This window comes from Somniosus microcephalus, chromosome 25 (assembly GCF_052327205.1).
Source record: "Somniosus microcephalus isolate GS21.2 chromosome 25, FLI_Smic_1.0, whole genome shotgun sequence".
NCBI lineage: Eukaryota > Metazoa > Chordata > Chondrichthyes > Squaliformes > Somniosidae > Somniosus > Somniosus microcephalus.
Window position 1 is genome coordinate 11,599,364 of NC_141011.1, and position 20,942 is coordinate 11,620,305.

Sequence of the window (20,942 nt, forward strand, 5' to 3'; positions counted from 1 at the left end):
AAAATGTCCACTATCTTGGGAAGAAGCCCCTCCCCGTCTGATGACTCTGCAGACATCACTGGCCCCACTGAAACCAGCCTCACTGTTGGTGACTCCTTTCTACTGTACCAAACACTGTTCAACCCAGCAACGCTGCAGGAATGGTCTAGTTCTCCTCCCTAAACCCCATTTCAATCTGACTTCCTACTGCTCCGGCACCACCTTCTCATCGATGCTACCTTGCCTTCAAAGTTCTCAGTATCTGCTGTCCACCCAAGCCTACCCAAGTGCTTTATGCCGAAATCTCTTCCTAGCTCTCCTCACAGCCTCGGACAACTGACTCCTTGCCCGTGGTAATTTTCCTCTACTCTGACATCTCTTTCCTCCTGTCCTTAATCAACCTAACCACCCTCCGCACGCGCACGACTGGGCTCATTTATCTTCAAAATTGAGCTGCCTCATCATCTTGCCCCCCTACTAACTCTACTGATTACAGAATAGTTTGTAACTTTTCCTCCCATCTCCCTTACAGCTCTTTTCGGATTGACCCTCCATGGGATTCACCAGCCGCTCCTTTGACCCCTTCATAACCCAGCTCCTGCCCAGTTGTCTTGACTTAATGCTTCTGGGCATCAGCAGCCGCCCTTTCCTCCGTGTGTTGTTCTCCTCTTCGTCTCCATCGTATCAGAGCTGGTTACCATCCTGCTGTTTAACTAGCCCCTTTTCACCCCTCCACCATCACCATTTCTAACTTCCCCTTCCTCTCTAAGGTCGTTTAACACATCACCAACTCCTCCCACCGCACTCTTGAATCCTTCGGTTTCATTTATCATCCAGCCCAAAGCACCGCAACAACCATGGTCAAAGTCACCAATATGTGTTTGAAACCACAATGCCTTACTCTTTCTCGTCATCCTCAACCTGTCCGTGGCCTTCAGTATAGTTGACCACTCCATCCTTCTCTACTGGCTCTCCTCTTCAGACCTCTCCTGTGGCACATCCTCTTGTATCTCTTGCAATGGAGCTTCCTCCTTCCCGGTCACCGTGGCTCTATCCCTTGGTGACATTATCCATATCATTCGGTGAGCTTCCAGCTGCCGTATGTATGCATACGACAGTTAGCTTTATCTCTCTACCTCCATTCCATAACTACTACTGTGCTGTTGGACTGCCTGTCCGGCAGCAAGCTGGATGACCCAGAACCTCTGTTCCAATCCCATACACCCATCGCTGCTGTCCTAGCTATCTTTCACTGGGTCCTTGCCCTGCAGTGAATTGATGTCAAAATGCTTGTTGTGTTCGACTAATCTCCCTTGGCTTGGCTGCACCTTATTTCTGCAGGGTCTCGCCCCACATCCTAACTCATGCTGTATACTCCAAATCTGGACTATTATGCAATGGGATAATTGGCTTGTGTTGAGGGTGCTACGTAAGTGCAAGTTGTTGAATTAACATTAATAATTTCTGTTCAAACAAATGCCAGATGCAGATAACCTACCTCACTGAAGGAAATGGGTGTAATAATTTTATCAAGCTAGACGGTGCAAAGAAGCAGAGTTCTTGAGTTTCAGCTTTTTAAATTAAAGGCCAAGACTCCACCTCACCCAAGATATCATCTTATTCACGTTCATGACCTCACAAGCTGCTTGTAGGCTGGCTGTATGTTATAACCACTCTGAAGTCAGTTACTAGGATGTGGGTAAGAATATCCTGAGGTTTCGTTTTGCCTTGCATGGGGAAGTATTGATCTTGCCACTTCCCCACAAAGGCATTTCTAAAATAGGGCAGCGGTTCCTAGTCAAAAATGACATTCCCTATGACTGTGATCATGGTGAATGATCCAATCTCGCCCTTCTTGACCTCTTTACAGCCTTTAACACGGCCGACCACACCATCCTCCTCCACCAGTGCCTCTCCTCTGTTGTTCAGTTGGGTGGGACTGTCCGAGGCTGGGTTCTGCTCTTGCCTATCTGATTGTAGCCAGTGCATCTCCAGCAATGTTTTCTCTTCCCACACCTGCACTCTCACCTGCAGTTCCCCAAGGATCTATCCTTGGTACCCTCCTCTTCCTCATCTACATGCTGCCCTTCGGCAACATCATCCGAAAACCTGGGGGTCAGGTTCCACATGTACACTAACGACACCCAGCTGTAGCCCTCTACCCCCTTCACTGCCTTTGTTTTGTTGGCCTGTTTGTCCAGTATCCAGACCTCCCGACTCTACTATTCTAATACTCTTCGGGCTGACCTCCTAGCCTCCATAAACTTGAAATTCCTCCAAAACTCTGCTCCTGGTATCCTAACTCGCACCAAGCCCTATTCATCTATCAACCCTGTGCTAGCTGACCTACATTGGCCCCTGCTCCCCCAAGTCTCATGGCCTTGCCCCTCTCTCTCCTCCTCCTCCTGCTCTTTAACTGTGTTCCTCCAACTCTGGCCTCTTGTGCATCCCCTACCCCCTTTGCCCCACCATTGGCGACTGTGCCTTCTAGCCGTTACACCCTAAGCACTGGAATTTCCCCTCAATCTCTCTGCCTCACCACCTCTCTCCTCCTTTAAGACCCTTCTTAAAACCCACCTCTTTGACCAAGCTCTAGGTGACCTGTCCTAACACCACCTCCTTTGGCTCATTGTCAATTTCTGTCTGATTATACTTTTGTGAAGCACCTTGGGATGTTTTTCTACATTAAAGGCGCTGTATAAATGCTAGTTGTTCCACACTGCCGTGCATTGGCCTTCCAGTGTGCTGAGTGCACCAACTCCCGTGTTAATTTGGCTCAATGACACCTCTTATCATTTCTTCCAATTAAGTCATGTGTTAAATCATTCAAAAGTTTTTATTAAGTGATAGAAAGTTGGTTATTTTATAACCGTTATATCTAACCGTAACCTTTTAAATGTTTTTAGTGTTGTATTATTGGAGATTTTAGCCCTGTCAGAGTGCTGGTCTCACGAAGGTCTCTATTGTGTTGAGGGTGCTGCTTCACTTTTGTGGAGTAATGTGAAAGATTTTAAATCCCATGACTACAGGATATGTTTGCAAAAGAGAACTTTCACAAGACCATTTTGGAAAAATACCTCGACCAGAAGTTCATATAATTCGATATTTTTCTCCTCCTGTCCTTTCCCAAATGAGGTTCTTATACACTTCTAATTGATTCTGTATCCCACTCCTCTCAAATGGAAGATTAATAACGGCCATCATATCAAACAATTTAAACAACTCTTCAGAGAGAGAGGGAGTTGTCATCTATTGCACACAGATAGAAAGTGCAATTACTTTATCACCTATCCCTCGTCATTCAGTACAAAGGTTAAAATTTGTCCATATATCAAGCTCTCGGAAGATCTTTTTGTAGTTTTATCACTCTCCCTGTTCCTCATTCATTCAACCTCTGCAACAAATAGATTGGAGTCAAAAGTCTGGGATAAGAAGTGAGGCACTGGGCGCTCTGAATACTCTGTTACGTGGGCATCCATACTTGTTCCTTTTTATATTGAAATACTGTCATTAAAATTTTTATTGGCTTATTAGCCAGATTTGTGGCATGGCCAATTAGTCCTTCATTTAAAAAGCTCTTTTTTTTTACACTTGTGTGCAACCCCACCAGTTATCTTTCTCCCCTCTGTTCCTTCCTTGCTTGGGGTACAGTTCTGTGGGTGTCAGGCACCCAATGGTACTTCACACAAGTGGCTATTCTCCATGTGTGAACCGAGACCTCCGATGTCAGCCAGCTACTTGACCACGCATCACCGCTGTGTTGAATCCAGTTTTCACCAGGCTCCAGACATGCAAATTTTCAATGGAGGGTTGCTGGACAGTGATCAGGAGTGGGGCTCATGGCTAAATCCCCCCCCCCCCTTTTCATAGGGGCAGTGATGCTAATTGTGCTTTTGGCACTATCACTTCAATAGAGATAGCTATTCATCAGACTTGGGATCAAACCCAGGACCTACCTTGTCTGTTTGGCTCAATTTATCACTGCCATGCCAACTAAGCTATCATCAGAGCCATTTCTTTTTCGTTTTTAGTCATAGTTCCATGTTTTTCAAGTTTTCATAAAAGCTTAAATCTCGAGTCCAAGCTGTCAAGTTTGGCATCACAATATGGAAGTTGAATGAATTAATAAGATTGTTTTTGTGTATAATCTTCCTAATTTGTATGAACTTCACCCTCCACACACACCACAACTCCTGACCCCTCTCCCAGTCAGTTCTTTTTTGACCTAGGGCACTTGGAGGCCATTGTGTTGGAAGTTCGTGGCATCAAATCACTCGCTGCCCCAACTAAGTTACGAGAACAGTGGGGATGGTGGAAGACTGCCCAACCATAATGGCGCCAGTTTTGAACCAGAGTCTCGAATAGTGTCCCACCCAGTTGATTCCATTCTATTCTAGTTCAATCTCGCATATATTCAACGGATGAGGAAAACCTACCTGCAACAGATAATGTAAGGGAAGGAGATTCACTTTTTCAACTTAAGCCTTGTGGGAAATACCTCTCCTTGGGTTTGATGCTGTTTCCAAAGTTCATTTTTAAGCTTAATGGAATTTCTGCCTCAACACTCTGATTCCATGCAATTTGAACAATCGAATCCGGTTTCTTGATCTATCTAGAAAATCAGATCGCAGTATTTTCCTCTCCCATTCCACTTTGAAATGACCATCTTTAACGCACTTCATTTTACTTGAGGGAGCAGCAGAGTCTGGCAGGCTTGTTCTCTCTCTCCTTAGCTGCTGTAGACGCCATGCTATGATTGGTTAGAACGTACGCTTCTCGACAGAACTGCCTCTCCTCTCCCTGCTGAAATCAGTAGCTCAGACAAAAATTGGCTAATATTTTCTAATAAGACAGAAGTGAGCTTGAATGTTGCCAGGATTCAAACTCAAGCCTATGAGTACATGGATATCAAGCAGTATGTTATAAAAAAAAGTTCTGTATGCAACCTCATTGCTTCCAAGTTTATTAAAACATCTAATCTAATTGGCCTACTTATAACCAGATCGTTTCCCAACCATATAAGCCCCCAAACGAAACTGGGATATGAGGAGCTCCAATTTAGTAACTGTTGCTATGCACTGTCTTGCTTCTATTTTTAGTGTCATGATCATTTAAGTAAGTAATTCTATATGTACCAAAAATACATATTTCTTTTGATAAATTATATAAAAACAGTGCATCAAAGTTGAAAACTATTGCAGCTAATAAATTGAGGTTATTGATCAGATATTTGGTTATAATTTACGAGAAAAATGAGTTCCTATGTGATGGAAATGCTGCCTTGTAATTCTGATTTGTGGAAAGCTTTGATTTTTTTTACCTAATGTAATGTGTTTAGTGACCTGAAGTACTAGTATATTAGAACTGTGGTTTAATGCTTGTGCTTTGAGTTTTCTAGTCTGTCCTTGCGTTCTTGCTGACTCTGTGTGCCTTTCCCTTGTGTATTTCTTACTTCTCTTCAGTTCGCAGCAGGGCCTCGGGCTGCCCACCACCAGGTATTTACCCCATTCGCTTCATACATCTGGATTTTTGCCATTTAAAATTTAGCCTTAATGAGTAGTTCTAACCTTTCTGATCAAACAGTGCTGTCATTAAATGGGGAGAGGGAATCCTTCGGCTAAAGATCAGAATAACACCTGATCACCAAAAATTGTTGAAATTTGCTTAAATGGCAACTGATTTAGCGCTGCAAAAGCTTGCTTCATATATTCAAGATGGTGTTCTAGCAGGACCCCTTTTGGCCACCAAATCATTAAGTTTGATGGTCAGTTAGTTACTATTGGTTGAAATTATTTAATTTCCCCATTTCCCCCCCCCTTCCAGCACCCTGAGTTGCTGGCTGAGGAGTGGATCCAGCTGCGTTATTTTTCATTCATGATTAAAAAGTCAAGTTGATAGTTGGGACTAATTGACTGTCCATGCACTGTATAGTTGATCCTTTTGAAGACTGGAAGCTTTTTCCTTGACCAAGATATAGCTTATTAGATTTTCTTCCAACTAATTTATAAAATTATATGATTAAAAAAAACCCCATCTCCAATGCTTCGTAGAAAAACGGTTTTCTAGCTTTTCTGAATATTATGTAATCAGAAATTGTGCTGAAGGCTGTAAAAGATTTCAGTGCTGCAAGTAAATGTGTAACATTATCTTCAGAAATTATAATTCAAAGCCATGATGACTTGACACCTCCAGAGTTGGGTCTCCACTTCTGATGCCCTTTGTCCTCATTAGATCCCAGGTCACGCCTCTACTATTCCTGGTAAAGCAGTCACTTCTGTGTCCACAAATCCATGGACATAAGACTTGAACACGTGACAAGCAACTGACCTAGGTGTTCAGATATGGCTCAACCACTTGAAACTATTCAATTTCTCCCTTTCCATTGCCAAATCTTCATACTACTTGAGGATCATTTTAGACCGCTCCTCCTGCACTGCGTATGATTTCACTCAATATGTGCACCACACCTTGAGTCTTCACGTCCGAGACTAACTGTGAGGAACTTTTTTCCAAAATCAAAGCTATCTGCTTAGTTGCCTCTTCTGAATCCAGCCTTGCCCTCTCCCTGAGGAAACCGCCATATTTTTTAGTTTCTCAGCGTCTTCTCCTGACCCCCTTTAAACTGATCTTGTCCACGAAACTCATCAGCTTTTCCCCTCGATCCCTGCTCCTGACCATCCAAATTCCTCCCCTCTACCATCATCGACCTGTCTCTATCCTTCAGCATTGTTGTTGCTTCCTTCAAAACTGCCATTATCATGAACAGAAAAAAAGCACTCAACCAATCTACTCTGATTAATGCCATATCTTTATTTTTTCCCCTTTTCAAAATCCTGGAACATTTCTTTGCCTCACAGTTGTGCTCCCACCACTCCGTTATAGACCCACCAAGCTCAGTCACAAGATTTATAAGCAACCCCTCGGTGACATCAGCTGGAAGCACAGGTTCAGCTTCCACGTACAGCAATGATATCCACCCCTCACTTCCCCTCGTCCACTGATTTCCCAAGACCATTTCTGCATTCCAACTGCCTCTCCGACATCAGACTTGAATGAAAGGAAAATTTCTCCAGCTAAATAGCTTAAAAAAAAAAAAAAAAAAAAAAATTACCCTTGTAGTTCCTGCCCTACTTGCCTTTGGAGACATCAGCCAATAGCCACCTTAGGCTGAGTCCAAAAGTGTGGCACCTTGGCATTTGGTCCCAAGTTTTGTTTCTTTCCCTACATCTACCAAGACTGATTCCTTCCACCTCCAAAATATTGCTCTTGCCCTACTGCTGCAGAACTCCTGATCCCAGTCATTGTTACCTTGATGACTGATTTCTCCAGTGCTCTCCTTGCCCGCTTCTTGACTTCTATCAACTGTGCCTTTTCCTTTATAAAGTCCTTGCACTTCTCTCGCTTGTTTTAGCTGAGCCCCGCTAGCTCCCCATGCCCCAGCAAGCTTATTTCAAGATCCTCGTCCTTGCCTTCAAATCTCTCCGCCACCTTGTCTCGCCCTACCTCGGTGATCGCTGGCCCTATGTCTCCACGTGCACGCTTTGCTCCTCCGGCAGCTGCTGGTTGCTCACTCCCTCTGCCCCATCCTTGGCCGTGTTCTTTCAGTCACTTCACTCTACCATTTGAAGCTCCTTCGCTAAACATGTCTGCTTTACCATTTCCCTCCCTGCTTTCCCTCAAACGCTTCCTAAAAACCTCTATGACTCTATCTTTTGCTCCCCATCCCCAATCTTTGCTTGCTCCCCCCCATTTTTGTCTGCTGCCCGGTAAAACATTTTTTGAGACGCCTTCCTATATGTCAGGTGCACGAGAGAAGTAGAAGTCATTTGAGTGCTAAGTTTGATATTGTTTAAAAATAACAGTTTTTAAAAGATTTTGTTGAGGATTTTCAAAAGGTTGCTCCATAATCATGGTATAGGGAATTTTTAAAAACCCAACTTTTCATTACCCACTTTTGAAGCACACTTTTGGACCTGCAGTGCATGTATTCTGTTGGTCTTTGTTTTCCATAATGATGACAGTGGCGGTGACATTTCCTCTTCTGGCCTTTCCCTTACTGCTAAAGCACACAAGATGTTTGAATTCTTGTTGAGCTTGTCGCTTTTGCTTCCTCCCCCAGCTGACAAGTCAGTTACAATAATACAGTTACACATTTGATGCAAAGATAAAATATTAATCTTGTAGAGTTGAAAATGTCAAAGCTGTAATCTATACTATATAGTAATCTACACTATTTAATCCGAATCATTGTACGTGAACTGAGGAATGTTGCAAAGCCTGAATGTTTAGAGAAGAGGACTTCCTTTTTAACAACAGTTTGACAATGACTGGGCATACAGTGGTAGAGAAAGGCTCTGAGGTTTCAGCCTTTCTTTAAACTTACCAGCGACTCTAGAAAAAGCATTATATTTTGAGAATAATGACAGCTGACATGTTAGAGTTTGTTGTTCTGATCCAACTAATGTTTTGGACAGTGTTTCCTGACTCCTTCAGTAAAACGGTCTCTGGTATTTGAGTCTTTCATGCAGCCTGTTCAGATGCTGCTTCAGTAATTTATGTGACCATTTTCCAATTCGCAAATATCTAAAAGCAGCATACAGCTTGGATGATAATGGGATTGCTGCCATTTGTAATTGCAGACTCTTGTCATTTCAGTCAAGCAATGGGTGCTATGTTTGATCAGTTTTTGGAACTACCTTTAAGGCTGATAAAGGGGTGATGGTGATCTTCTGTGGTTTTACCTTTTTCAACTGTGGACATTTATTTACTGTTCTCCATTTTTACATGCAAATCTTATGCTAAATTGCACGGGACGACTGGTGACACTTGTGTGATCTGGGGATCAGGCATTTTTTAAATATCTTCACACCTGTCATTTAAAAAAAAAAAAAACTTTCAAAAATTATTTTAAAGGTTTGCAGGATAAATAGAATGTGTCATGGACAACAACTGAGCTGTGACAAATACCTCCATTGATGAGCTACTCACCTGTGGAAATGTATCTTGCTGGCAACCATGACCGTATCTTTCTTTCTTGTGGTTTGGCTGAGTAGATTGCATTAGAGGGTTTTAGTAAATCCTGAATGCAAAGTGGCTGTTGAATGAAAAACCAAAACCTCACACATGCTATGAAAACCATTAACAATGAAAAGCAGGAGATTCGGTTTTTAGTAGAATCATTTATATTAACCAGTGGGGGGGCGGGGTGGCGGGATCTTTGTATCTTCCTGGGGGGCGCTGTCAATTTTAAGTAATTGTTTTTAGGCCCTCTTCCCAACTCGGAAGGAAGCATTTTCACCACTGACATTTTTGAAGCTGTTGTTTCATTTAGAACATAGGCTGCAGCTCCCCTGGTTGCTAAGTTGGTATAAAACAATGTAACTGAGCCATGCAAACCAGACGGTCCCATGATTTATTCCAGACATACATTGAATTTGCTGAACCCAGCCAGGATGCAGGGGTGGAGGAGTGCTGCAATTGTGCTTGGTGTCCCTGGGTGAGTGAGGGGCACAAAATGGGCAGGGTTCCCACTCTTTTAAACAAAACCAGAGAATGCTGGAAACACCCAGCTAGTCAGGCAGCATCCACAGAGAGAGCAGACAAGCTAACATTTCAGCGGTGGTCACTTCATCACAATACTGACTTTAAGGATCCACACCTGGAGCGTTAACTTGTCTGTTCTCTCCACGGATGTTGCCTGACGTGTTGAGCATTTCCACCATTTTCTGTTTTTGCTACAGATTTCCAGCAACTGCTGCATCTTGCTTTTCGAGTTCCCACTCCTGATCGTTACCCTGGCTGGAAAGTGGACACGTGTAGATATCTGGTGAGAATAGCTGTTCTAGAATGGGAAAGTCTGCCCACGCTCACTGTGTAGGCTCGCGCATGAATGGCTACTTGGGCAAGGCACAGCAGTGGATTCCTATGCTAGCAGGAGTCGGGCAAGGAGAAGGGAAAAAAATGCAATTGAAATGAATTTGATGGTAATGGAGCACCTGTACATGCATACCACTAAAATATGGCTCATTCCTGATTGAGTTCTGTGATGTGATCTGCTTAAATTTGGTCCTGGCTTCCTGTCTCTCATATTTTATATTATCAATGGGGTACGGTAGTGTAGTTGTTCGGTTACTGCACTCGTAATCCAGAGAATGAGTTTAAATCCCACCTGAATTTGAATTCAGTTTATAATTTTTTTTTAAAGAAATAATAAAAAGCTGGTATCAGTAAAAGTGACCATGAATTTGTTGGATTGTTGTAAATACCCAACTGTTTAACGAATCCTTTAGGGAAGGAAACTTGCCGTCCTTACCCAGTCTGGCCTATATGTGACTCCAGTTGCACACCAATGTGATTGACTCTTAACTACCCTTTGAAGTGGCCACTCAGCTGTATCAAACTGTTAGCAGCAGTTCAAAAAGAAGACCCACCACCTTCTCAGCACAACTAGAGATGGGCAATAAACCATGGCCTTGCCAGCGATGCCCACATTCCTGACGATTCAAAAATATTCCCTATGGTGAAGTGCTTAAATCCTGTTGATATATTTTTTCAAGTTTTATTTTGCGGGCGACTTATTTAAATTGCACCTTCAAATGCTGATCCAGTGTGGTACTGATGTTCATCGGGCTCAAATTGTCCTCCCCTCCTGTATTCAAGATGTGCAGTAGCAAGTGGCCCAAAAAGGGAAAAGGAAGCATTGACTTAAATTTTCAGCAACTCTGAAGGTCCAAGTGTCTAACCCTCTCCTCATGGCAGCAGTTTGTACTAATTTGACTACACAACATTTTTTTTTTGTCCTTTAGACTTTCAGACCTTCACAGCAGGTTAGATCAATACACAAGACGTGGGCTATTTCTGTGATATGTGTTTACAGTATTAGACAGTTGCACTTTAGACATTTCAGCCTGGGAACCACGCCGTGCAATATCGTAGAAGCTCTTCATGAGTTTGTATCAAATTCTTTTGTCCACTATTTTAACAAGTGTTAACTAAACTGTTTAATTCCTCCTTTAACGTACAGGGGAATTTCATATGTTCACGTTAAACATTCATAGGATAGCAATGACCAGCATAATACTGGGATATTATTTCTTAGCCATTCCTTCACACAAATATTCATTGTGTTTATACAATCAGTTATAGACTACCCGCAAAGTGGGGGAGGGGTAGAGAAGTTTCTCCATTCTAATGGATGGAATCTCGTACTGGGAAGTTCAAGATACCACTTTTATCTAATGACTGAGGATGAATCCCATGACTGCTGTTGTTGAGTTATGATGTCGTCCCCACGTGTTGGGTGAGTGGTGTCCTGTGATCCTCCTTCCAGGTTAAGTTTCAGATGTTAATGTTTTCATAGTACTGGTTCTGTAGCTACCCTAGTGTACTGACATTTTTCAACAGGTACATTCGGTTTTCAAAAATTGTCTAAGCCCAAAAGCTGATCCACAGGAACATAATAGCCACACATAGCACAGAACAGTTGAAAAATATATGGAAGGTCAGTATTGCCTTTTTCAAACGGAATGTTGCCTAAAGAATAGTTACGCATGCTTATCATTATATTGTGATGTGGAGATGCCAGTGTTGGACTGGGGTGGACAAATGTGAGAAGTCACACAACACCAGGTTATAGTCCAACAGCTTTATTTGAAATCACAAGCTTTCAGAGTGCTGCTCCTTCGTCAGGTGAAGTGGAGAGATGCATATGGCACAGCATATGTAGTCAGAGAACACTGCCATCTGGCAGTATTCTCTGACTATATGTGCTGTGCCTATATGCATCTCTTCACTTCACCTGATGAAGGAGCAGCGCTCCGAAAGCTTGTGATTTCAAATAAAGCTGTTGGACTATAACCTGGTGTTGTGTGACTTCTCGCATTTGTCATTATATTGATTTGTTTTGAGTATCACTTCAATTTAAGAAAACAACTTTTTTGGCAAGCATAATGATTACTTTAAAAATATAATCTTTGTGTATATTTTTTTATTTATCATGTATGATAAATAAATATCCCTTGCAGCTGCCTATCCAGTCTGGGTGCCTGTCAGAATGATCTAAACTAGTGCCACGCGGTTGAGGTATTGTAGATTGAGTTCACGTCACCCCGAGACACAGTAATGACGAGATTACCATTTCTCTCTCTTTCTACAGACCCTTTTTAATATCTGTAATTCTCACCCATCTTTTTATGCAGGTTTTTCCTGCCCTTCTGTTTATAGAATCATAGAATGGTTACAGCACAGGAGGAGGCCATTCAGCTCATCGAGCCCGTGCCGACCTTCTGCAAGAGCACTTCAGCTAGTCCCACTCTCCTACCCTTTCCCCGTAGCCCTGCAAATTTTTTCCTTCAGGTACTTATCCAATTCCCTTTTGAAAGCCACGATTGAATCTGCCTCCACCACCCTCTCAGGCAGTGCACTCCAGATCCTAAACTGAGTAAAAAAGTTTCCCCTCATGTCGTGTTGTATTTGTCATACATGAGCTGTGCCTACAAGTAGCTGGAATATAAGTTCCTACTTCGTAAAAAGCATGAGAGTGATTTTACTTTTAATGCAAAATGATGCACCCCCACTTTCTTGAACTTTTTTCCCCTGCTAGGGCCAGTAAAGCTCCCTCCTTCCCTTGTGTAGTAATCTGTTTCCCAGACCAGCAACTAAGATTTTGTTTTCAACACCAACTTTTCCAGTGTTGTGCTTTTTTTGCCCCCTTCTATCGAGTGGGGGTGGGAGGTACTTAGCCATTCAGGCCCTCCTTGAGATGGTAGGATTTGAATTGGAAACACAAACTCCAGGCACAAACCGACTGCCTGCAACTCGGTAGCGCTGCAACAATGTGCTGCTCTGTCCATTCCATGTTTCTTCAAGGCAATAGATTACATCGTTAAGTGAAACCTGTTGTCATGTCACACTAATTCGTACTTGAGCAATTCGCTGTATAGTCCAAATCCTACTACAGTATATTGATGGACACCTGAAAGGTGCACTGCATCATGCAAACTATTTTTTAAAATATCTGAAACTTCATGAAGCGATCTGAAAATTACAGGTTACCACTAACACCCTCTGCTCTGCCCCACCCCGGGCAAAAGAGAGGCTGCTTGCTGAGCCTTCCCCACTTGTGAAGGTAGGACGATGTGGATCACTGCCAAGTGCTGCTTTTATATTGTTGCTGTTCTCATTTGGATTCTAGGCAGATGGCTTCTGAGCTGGCTCCAATGCTTCCGCTGCTAAATTGGACTCCCCTAACCCAATGCTGACTTGTAAACCTAGTTTGGTGTGGGGTTTATGAGTCTGCTGTTGGGACAAGGGAGCCACATTCACTCACACAAACCATGGGGGCCAGCTCATTGTCTCCATTGTCTGGAAATCCGAATGAGAACATTGCCAGCATAGCTGCAGCTACGTGTGTCTGTTGTTAAGGAGGGGAATTCAAACGGAGTTGAGTTACCCTGCCTTCCCCAAAATATCCTTCTGCTATAGTGAGGCATTTCTTACTTTCTTAGCAATTTACTTTAGTAACTGACTCAACTCGCTGATGGGCAGTCATTATCACCCAATTCACAACCATTGGGTGAATTTCGATGCAGTGTCCATACAGGACATTGCAGGTTGGAATAACTTAAATAATAAATGAGATTTGTCCTGTACTGCATCTGTGTAACCAGGAAAAAGCGAGCTGTCCCATCATGATCTGTTTATCATTGTCAGGGTGCAGTATGTGTTAAGTCTCCAGATATGACGCATGTTCAAATTTGGCACTTACACTGGAGTATATAATCACTTGTGATGTGCAGCAATGTAAAAATGTTGGCATCCTGCCTCCATGTTTCTCTTCAATATTAAACAAGTACAGATGTGCTGACATCAAGTTGCAGCTTAGCCCAAAGCTGAATCTGCAGTGGTCAATGGACTTGTGCATCATAATATACCCTGTTACCCTACCAGTCTGCAGTTATTAAATGGATCTGTTTTAAGTGCATGGTCATTGTTCCCGTAAACCTTTTTTCTACAGTGACAATGATCACTGGCTTTCCTGGCTGTACTTGGGACAGCTCGTTTCCTTGTATATAGAGGAAGACTGAGCCTCTCTTCTCAGACAATACATAATATTTAAATTAGTTGACTTCACTTTACATTTGTCTGAAAGTCATGGCAACACATTATCTGAAACTTAATCAGTCTGTGAGCTTTATCTTCCCAGTAAATTTGCCAGTCTTGCTTTACTCTGACACCAAGTTGCAACCAAGCCCAAAGCTGAACCTGCAGTGGTTAGTGGATTTATTGCAGCATAATAATATACCCTGTTACCCTACCAGTATACAGTTATTAAAAAAATCTGTTCTAAGTGCATGTTCATTGTTCCTGTAACCCTGTTTCCTGACCAATTTGATGAAACTTGTGATGATAAAAGAACAAAGAATACAGGAGTGAATATCTCCTCATTGCTCTCAAAAGCAAAGCACTGCCCTGGCCTATTTAGGTTTATAGGAACGTGGAAAAAAAGTTATCTCCTTTAAGGAGGTTCTTTTGTTTCAACCAGGGATATCAAATTTAGGATACTAGATCTCCATTCTAATAATGAAACTGGATGTGTTATAAAACCATCATAAGATTATCACTTTGGTTCTGCAATGTACTTTAGTTCCAAAACTGTTCATAAGTTCTGGATTGGTCCAAAATTAACAATTTGTCATGAATTATTTTTGCTCCCATCCTCGCACATCGTTAAGACTTTAACCTGTCTCTCTCGCCTCTTACCCCTTTGCTACACCCCAATCCCTAGTGAAGGAGGCAAACGAGTGACCTGCACCCAGACCTCTGTCGATGTCCCTCTGTTGGGAAGTGCATGTGTATCCCTGGGTGATTTGCCCTTTGGTTATTTCTCTGGTTGAATCCTCTGTCTCCTCGTTAGTCTAGCTGAGATGATGAACTTCTTGCATACAGAATTGTTGGGCATGAATTTAGTGCTGCCACTCCACAATTCAGGATGTTGCCAACTGATAACATTTCTTAACCATTTAGATTGGGTTCATCTTTCTGCTGTTGGTCCAAACCCTTAATTTGACACTACTACTTGTCTCTAACACATGCTGTTAATTAGTTGCTCATGATCCCTGTGGTAGATAAGCCGCTATTACTAATCAGAACTACAAAGTAAAGACTGTAAAGTAATCAAGAGTTGGAATGTTATGTTTAAACCCACAACAAAAAGCAAATAATTTTGCAGTTGAATCCAAGTTTAATCTTTTGAGAATGGGCTTCAAGAAGTTTCATGTTTCCAACGTTGCCTGACTAATTGTGACCTGTTGCCTTGAAGTCCAGCCACTGATGTGATGCCACTGTTGTCACTAGGCTTACTTTGCACATTGGTACCAGTACACGGTAACAAGTATTACACTTCAGCCACTCTGCTTCAATGCTGTGCAAATATGCTTTTTGTGTGCCGGCATTAACTTCTCAAAATGCTCTCGCCAGCAGTGACAGCTGAAACCATGAGCACTTCACCACCCTAGTGTTTTAGAACTCAGCATGCTCTCTTCAGACACTACTCATATTTGAGCGGAGGACATAATCTATAATTTAATTGCCAGGTGTTGAAACACCCACAGTGCAGCAGCGTGAAATCTTCACAAGTCTGCCATTTTATGATTTACTGAAATCCCAGACAAAACTATTTTCTTTATACAAGCAACTTACTATACATAATAATACAAATGCATTTGAAGAATTTTTTTTAAAAAGAAAAGCTTTATTATAAATAAATTTGTCATTTTTATTCCTGACATTTTCGGTCTCACCAGTGTCGCACCCCAACCTACTTAAACTTTGGATTTACTGAAGGCCAATTCAAATACCTGACTGAACATTTGAGTACAGTGCTCCTGAAAGTGTGTGCGCCCTCTCCAAGTCTCTCCACCCAGTAGCACATTTTTTCTGTGAATTTCCACTGATCTGCTTCTGTCCACTTATGCTGACCATGGAGGAAATTACCAGCTGCTGGTGTAATCAACTTATCGTGGAGTGAAGAGACAAGCTCTGCTCACCAGCAGCATTTAAAATCGAAGTGCCAGTGAGTGGAGTGGAACGCATCTCGACTACAAGACCAGCTGGTTGCTGTACTAGGTGGCAATTTCCTCCACGGGCAGGCAGGTGGAGCGAGACAGAACACCACCACTTCATACGCTCCCAATTAAAGTTCAAGTGCTGGTCAATCGAGAAACCTACGAGGGAATCCTTTGAGAGCACTGAGACTCAGACAAGAAGGCAATCAGCTCATCTAATTGCTATAATTTCAGTGCACTCAGTTTACTGAATTGGGTCCCAGTCTGGACTTCAGCAATAGAGCTGGGTCCTACAGTATTTCTTTCACAAGAAAGAGCCAGCTCCAAGCTGAGATTTGAAGTTAAAATCCTTCAGGAACTGACAATAGTTCTTTCTTGTTGGATAGGGAAGAAGAAATAATGAGTGAAATAGGAAACCGTATCGAATACAAAACAGCCCCACCTCTTTTCAATAGAAAATCTTACCCTACATCAGTTGGAACGTACTATCCTCCAAAGAGCTAGTTTGTCTGAACTAATAGTAATCTGTTGTCAAACCATGCCACAGTGAATGTCTTGATCTATGATTAAATATTTGTCTTGCCTAAAGGCACGCTCCTTGTGATCATTTGTTCCAGTCAAACAGTGATATTGTTGTTCACCTTCATGTTCTGATACGTTACTGGGCATAGATCTTGTTCATTTAAGCTGCTGGTTAGTAGGAAAAACTAAAAATGCCTTCTCCAGTATAATGAAGCTATATTTGGAGCCAATGATTTTCCACCGTATTGTGGGAAATCAATGTAAATCATAGAATAACATTTTTAAAAGGAAGTGCAGTATTATTTCACGATTACTATTGGAAATACTCTTGGTCGTTCCATAGCCACCTACCACAATGTGCAGACAAGTGGGATTGGTTCCTCTCACTGCTGCTGAATGGTGGTTCTATGCCTTTCTACGTACAGTATACTGTAAATTGTATACTGCATGGCTAAAAATGTAAAATGCATCAGTCTGGGTCATTTAGGTTTGTCTTGTACTGGAGGGGGAGAGAAACTTTAACAGGTCTCTTAGATGTGGAAAATCATTGGCTGTTACACTGAATGCATGTACAGCATGATCCTTCCTACTGATCTATAAGGTGTTCCATTGGCTTTCTCTCTTTTCTGCCACTTTGATCGCTTCATTGTTGAAGGGAGGATTCAGACCTATCCAGGTAATATCAACTGATAAGTAACTTTGCTAAATACTGAAAATAGGTCAGAGGGTCATATGGCAGCATTAATAGAATTATTGTTTTCACGCTTTGGAGGCATATTTCAGCCATCCAATTTGTGCATAGATCTTTGCAGATCAGTTATATTACAAGTTATCTTTAGAAATGTTTAAAATTGAAGTCTTTGACTTCACAGATCTACAAGCTGTTAATTGCTTTTGAAGAATGAAAGAATATTGCCCTTTACAGACCCATTGTTATGATGTTCATTGGAAATTCATCAAAATAAACATGAAAAGTCAAGTGCCAACCTGTTTGGAATTAATCGTAAACTTGTTTTGCCATTAATGTGACTTTTTGAATGAATGGATGGATGGATGGATGAATGAATGGATGTAGATGTGCCCTGGTTTGTCTTGCGAGAGCAGCAGGTGGTGCAGACTTGTGATACTGCTCCTCTGACTAGCTGAGGGGATCTGTGCTTCTGCAGGGCAAGGCACTGAGAATGGCAGAGTTTGCCAGTGGTGAGCATTTTGCCACCAAGTGCTGCATAACTCAGTGCAAATGCTGATCCAGGCCTTGGTGTGTCTGCTGTCCTTGGGGCTGGAACCCCTTCCCACAGCTGGGGGGAAGCGACCAGGCCAAGGGTAGTGTTGCCAGCATATTTCCATGAATTGAGTTTTTTTTTACTTGAGTGCAGCGCATGAATGGAAATCTTTTTCTCTTTCACTGATGATTTTTTTTTAAAGTTTGATTAGAAAGGTGTGGTGCATGGTATGTAATACACATGGTTACATTTTGTGAATGGTTTGCATATACATTGAGGGAGGTTTGTTGACATTTATCATTTTGTCCTTTTCTGCAGTTTTTTCAAAGACCACCGATGCAGCCAACTAGACCTAGCATACCGAATAACAATCCTTCCATGCGCCCAGGAACACAGACTGCAACAGCAGCAGTCTATCCACCCAGCCAAGGGCCCATAATAATGATGAACCCACCCGTGCCATACCCCCCAGCCCCTCAGGCTCCGTATTATATCGCTAACCCGGTAAGAGTGGTTGCTGTTCATAGTCTGAACCAGAAGTAATGGTAGTCTTTACAGCTAGCCCCACCTCAGTTTGCAGAGTGGGGTGCCAGTACTTTTTAGTCAAACGTGTCCCTTTCTCCGCTGCACAGCTGGGGTGTTGCACTTTACAGTCTGTTCCTGCTAATTCAGTCATATTTTGCGCTTAAAAAATGAATTCTCCAAAATTTTGAACTGAGCGACTTTGAATTAAGAATGGGCTTTATTTTCATAAGTGCACAAGTGATGTACTCATTTTGTTTTTGAAATATATATATATATGTAGATTATTGTACTACTTGTATCGAGCAAAACGATATTGAACCTGTTCAAAGGGTGCAGACGATGTATCTGAGAATATCTGAAGGTATTCAATGAAGGGGTTTTTTTACGTTGCAGTTTCTTCAAAATTATTGCTTTGTGTGAGTAACCGTACCGCATTCTTAAAATATTTTTTCTCTAGTGATTATTTCTCTCCGCCCCCCCCCCCCCCCCCCCGCATAGAATTCTTACACATTTATGATGCACTTCATAATACAGGAAACTCTTTGGTATCCGGCACCTGCAGGACCGGGATGGTGCCGGTTGATTAAAAATTCCAGATAACGGAGCTGTATACCTACCAAGGTAGGAGAGCCCCGTTACACAGCCACAGGTGCAGGAGCCCCGGTTACACGGCACTTGTGCAGGAGTCCCTGTTACACGGCCACAGGTGCAGGAACCCCGGTTACACGGCCACAGGTGCAGGAACCCCGGTTACACGGCCACAGGTGCAGGAACTCCGGTTACACGGCCACAGGTGCAGGAACCCTGGTTACACGGCCACAGGTGCAGGAACCCCGGTTACACGGCCACAGGTGCGGGAACCCCGGTTACACGGCCACAGGTGCGGGAACCCCGGTTACACGGCCACAGGTGCGGGAACCCCGGTTACACGGCCACAGGTGCGGGAACCCCGGTTACACGGCCACAGGTGCGGGAACCCCGGTTACACGGCCACAGGTGCGGGAACCCCGGTTACACGGCCACAGGTGCGGGAACCCCGGTTACACGGCCACAGGTGCGGGAACCCCGGTTACACGGCCACAGGTGCGGGAACCCCGGTTACACGGCCACAGGTGCGGGAACCCCGGTTACACGGCCACAGGTGCGGGAACCCCGGTTACACGGCCACAGGTGCGGGAACCCCGGTTACACGGCCACTAATATACAGTAAAACTTACCTGAACCTACTCCTGAATTTTGCCAGATAATAGAGAATTCCGGATATTTAGGTGCCATTTAAACGAGAGTTTCCTGTATTAAAAACATGTGGTACTTTCTGTTTCCAGTATTGGAATGCCTTCGTGCACAAGCACATTGTGTTTCGGATGTGTATTTTATTGTTGGCCTAAACCTCCCCCTCCACCGTGTCCTCCCACATGACAGTTGCAGGTTGCAGTTACGGTGACCTGGAATGTGATAAGTAGAGGTAACTTTGACTTCGCTGCTCTCGAACAAACTGGTTGAGTGTGACCTAGGCAAAGCTGTGGAAGCAGGTCACCGCACCGGCCTTCCCTGCCAATGGTGCAGCAATGGCAAGAAAGTATCCTTGTAGATGGCGAAGGAGGGGTGAATATTAATGAGGTTCCTGGAGTGCAAAACATACTGGCCTCGTATAAACTCTGGTGAATTCTTAATCCAAGCCATTTTCTTGATAAAATTTCAGTCGTTTCTCAATGGTCACAAATGAACAGACAGTCGTCCAAACAAAAGAATACTGCTAGGAGCTGTCCAATTTTAAAAAGGCCCGGTCATGCGCTGTTCCCCCCTTCCCCACTGCACAGATGTCATGGTTGTGCCATTAGTACCTCCGTTTCTTCTCGCCATATCATTGACAGTATTTCAGTCAATTAGCGTCCCGGCATAGTTTATTTTACATGGTTTTGTTTCTTTTCACACTGTTTTCATGTCTTTAATAAAGTCTCTTTTTCAATAAGGCTTTTCTAAAAGTTTAACTTGTATACTGTCACCTGAATGTGACTTTGGTTATCAACCGTGCATCAAACTGCAGTTGATTAAAAGTAATGTGAAGTAATTCTTTTACTGAATTAAAAGCATTCAGAAAAAATCATTACAAAATTACTATGAATTCCTGACAAGTGACATACCTATTGTGGAAAAATGAGTAGTTATATAACAGGAATTGACTATTAAAAGCTTTGGCTCCTGTATGCAGGGTACATATCGTTTTATTATACAGATTGGTTTATTCCAGAATACCTAAAAGTAAGGAATGTTTAGTTGATTTCCTAACTGGCTTCTGTTAAAAACAGAAGAAATTTTGTCTGATGTGGCCCTTATACCAGAAAGGCATGATGTGTAAACATTTTCACAATTTTATAATCTGTCAATAGGCAATTGAGGTTTATTCTGCTGGTAAGTTGAGCCTCATTCCCCTCCCCTTTCATGAAATGATGCTCAGCATTGAGGTAAGCCACCTTGTGGAATCTTTGAGAAATGACAACTGGTTGCAAATTACCGATGAAGCAGCTAGTTCTGATTCTTGAATCTGTGCTAACAGTGATCTGAAACATATACTCTTGTCTTTTAGCTTAAGGCCTTTGTTATATCATTTGTAGATTAGTGGACTTTG

At 42.7% G+C, this 20,942-nt stretch overlaps 1 protein-coding gene across 23 annotated transcripts in view; it reads left to right on the top strand.

Moving 5' to 3' along the window:
• LOC147100499 (eukaryotic translation initiation factor 4 gamma 3-like) overlaps window positions 1-20,942 on the top strand; it is a 290,666-nt gene that overhangs the window by 131,011 nt on the left and 138,713 nt on the right. For 14 of the 23 annotated variants that reach the window (XM_085966798.1, XM_085966800.1, XM_085966802.1 and 11 more), the window contains 3 exons: window positions 5,442-5,474; window positions 17,221-17,241; window positions 18,107-18,292. The exons of 1 other annotated variant lie outside the window; for it this stretch is intronic. In XM_085966798.1, coding sequence (XP_085822924.1) covers window positions 5,442-5,474; window positions 17,221-17,241; window positions 18,107-18,292 — 240 coding nt within the window. Of the gene's footprint in view, window positions 1-5,441; window positions 5,475-11,382; window positions 11,480-17,220; window positions 17,242-18,106; window positions 18,293-20,942 lie in introns of all 23 variants that reach the window. 8 more of the 23 variants (XM_085966801.1, XM_085966809.1, XM_085966810.1 and 5 more) reach the window with 3 other exon arrangements.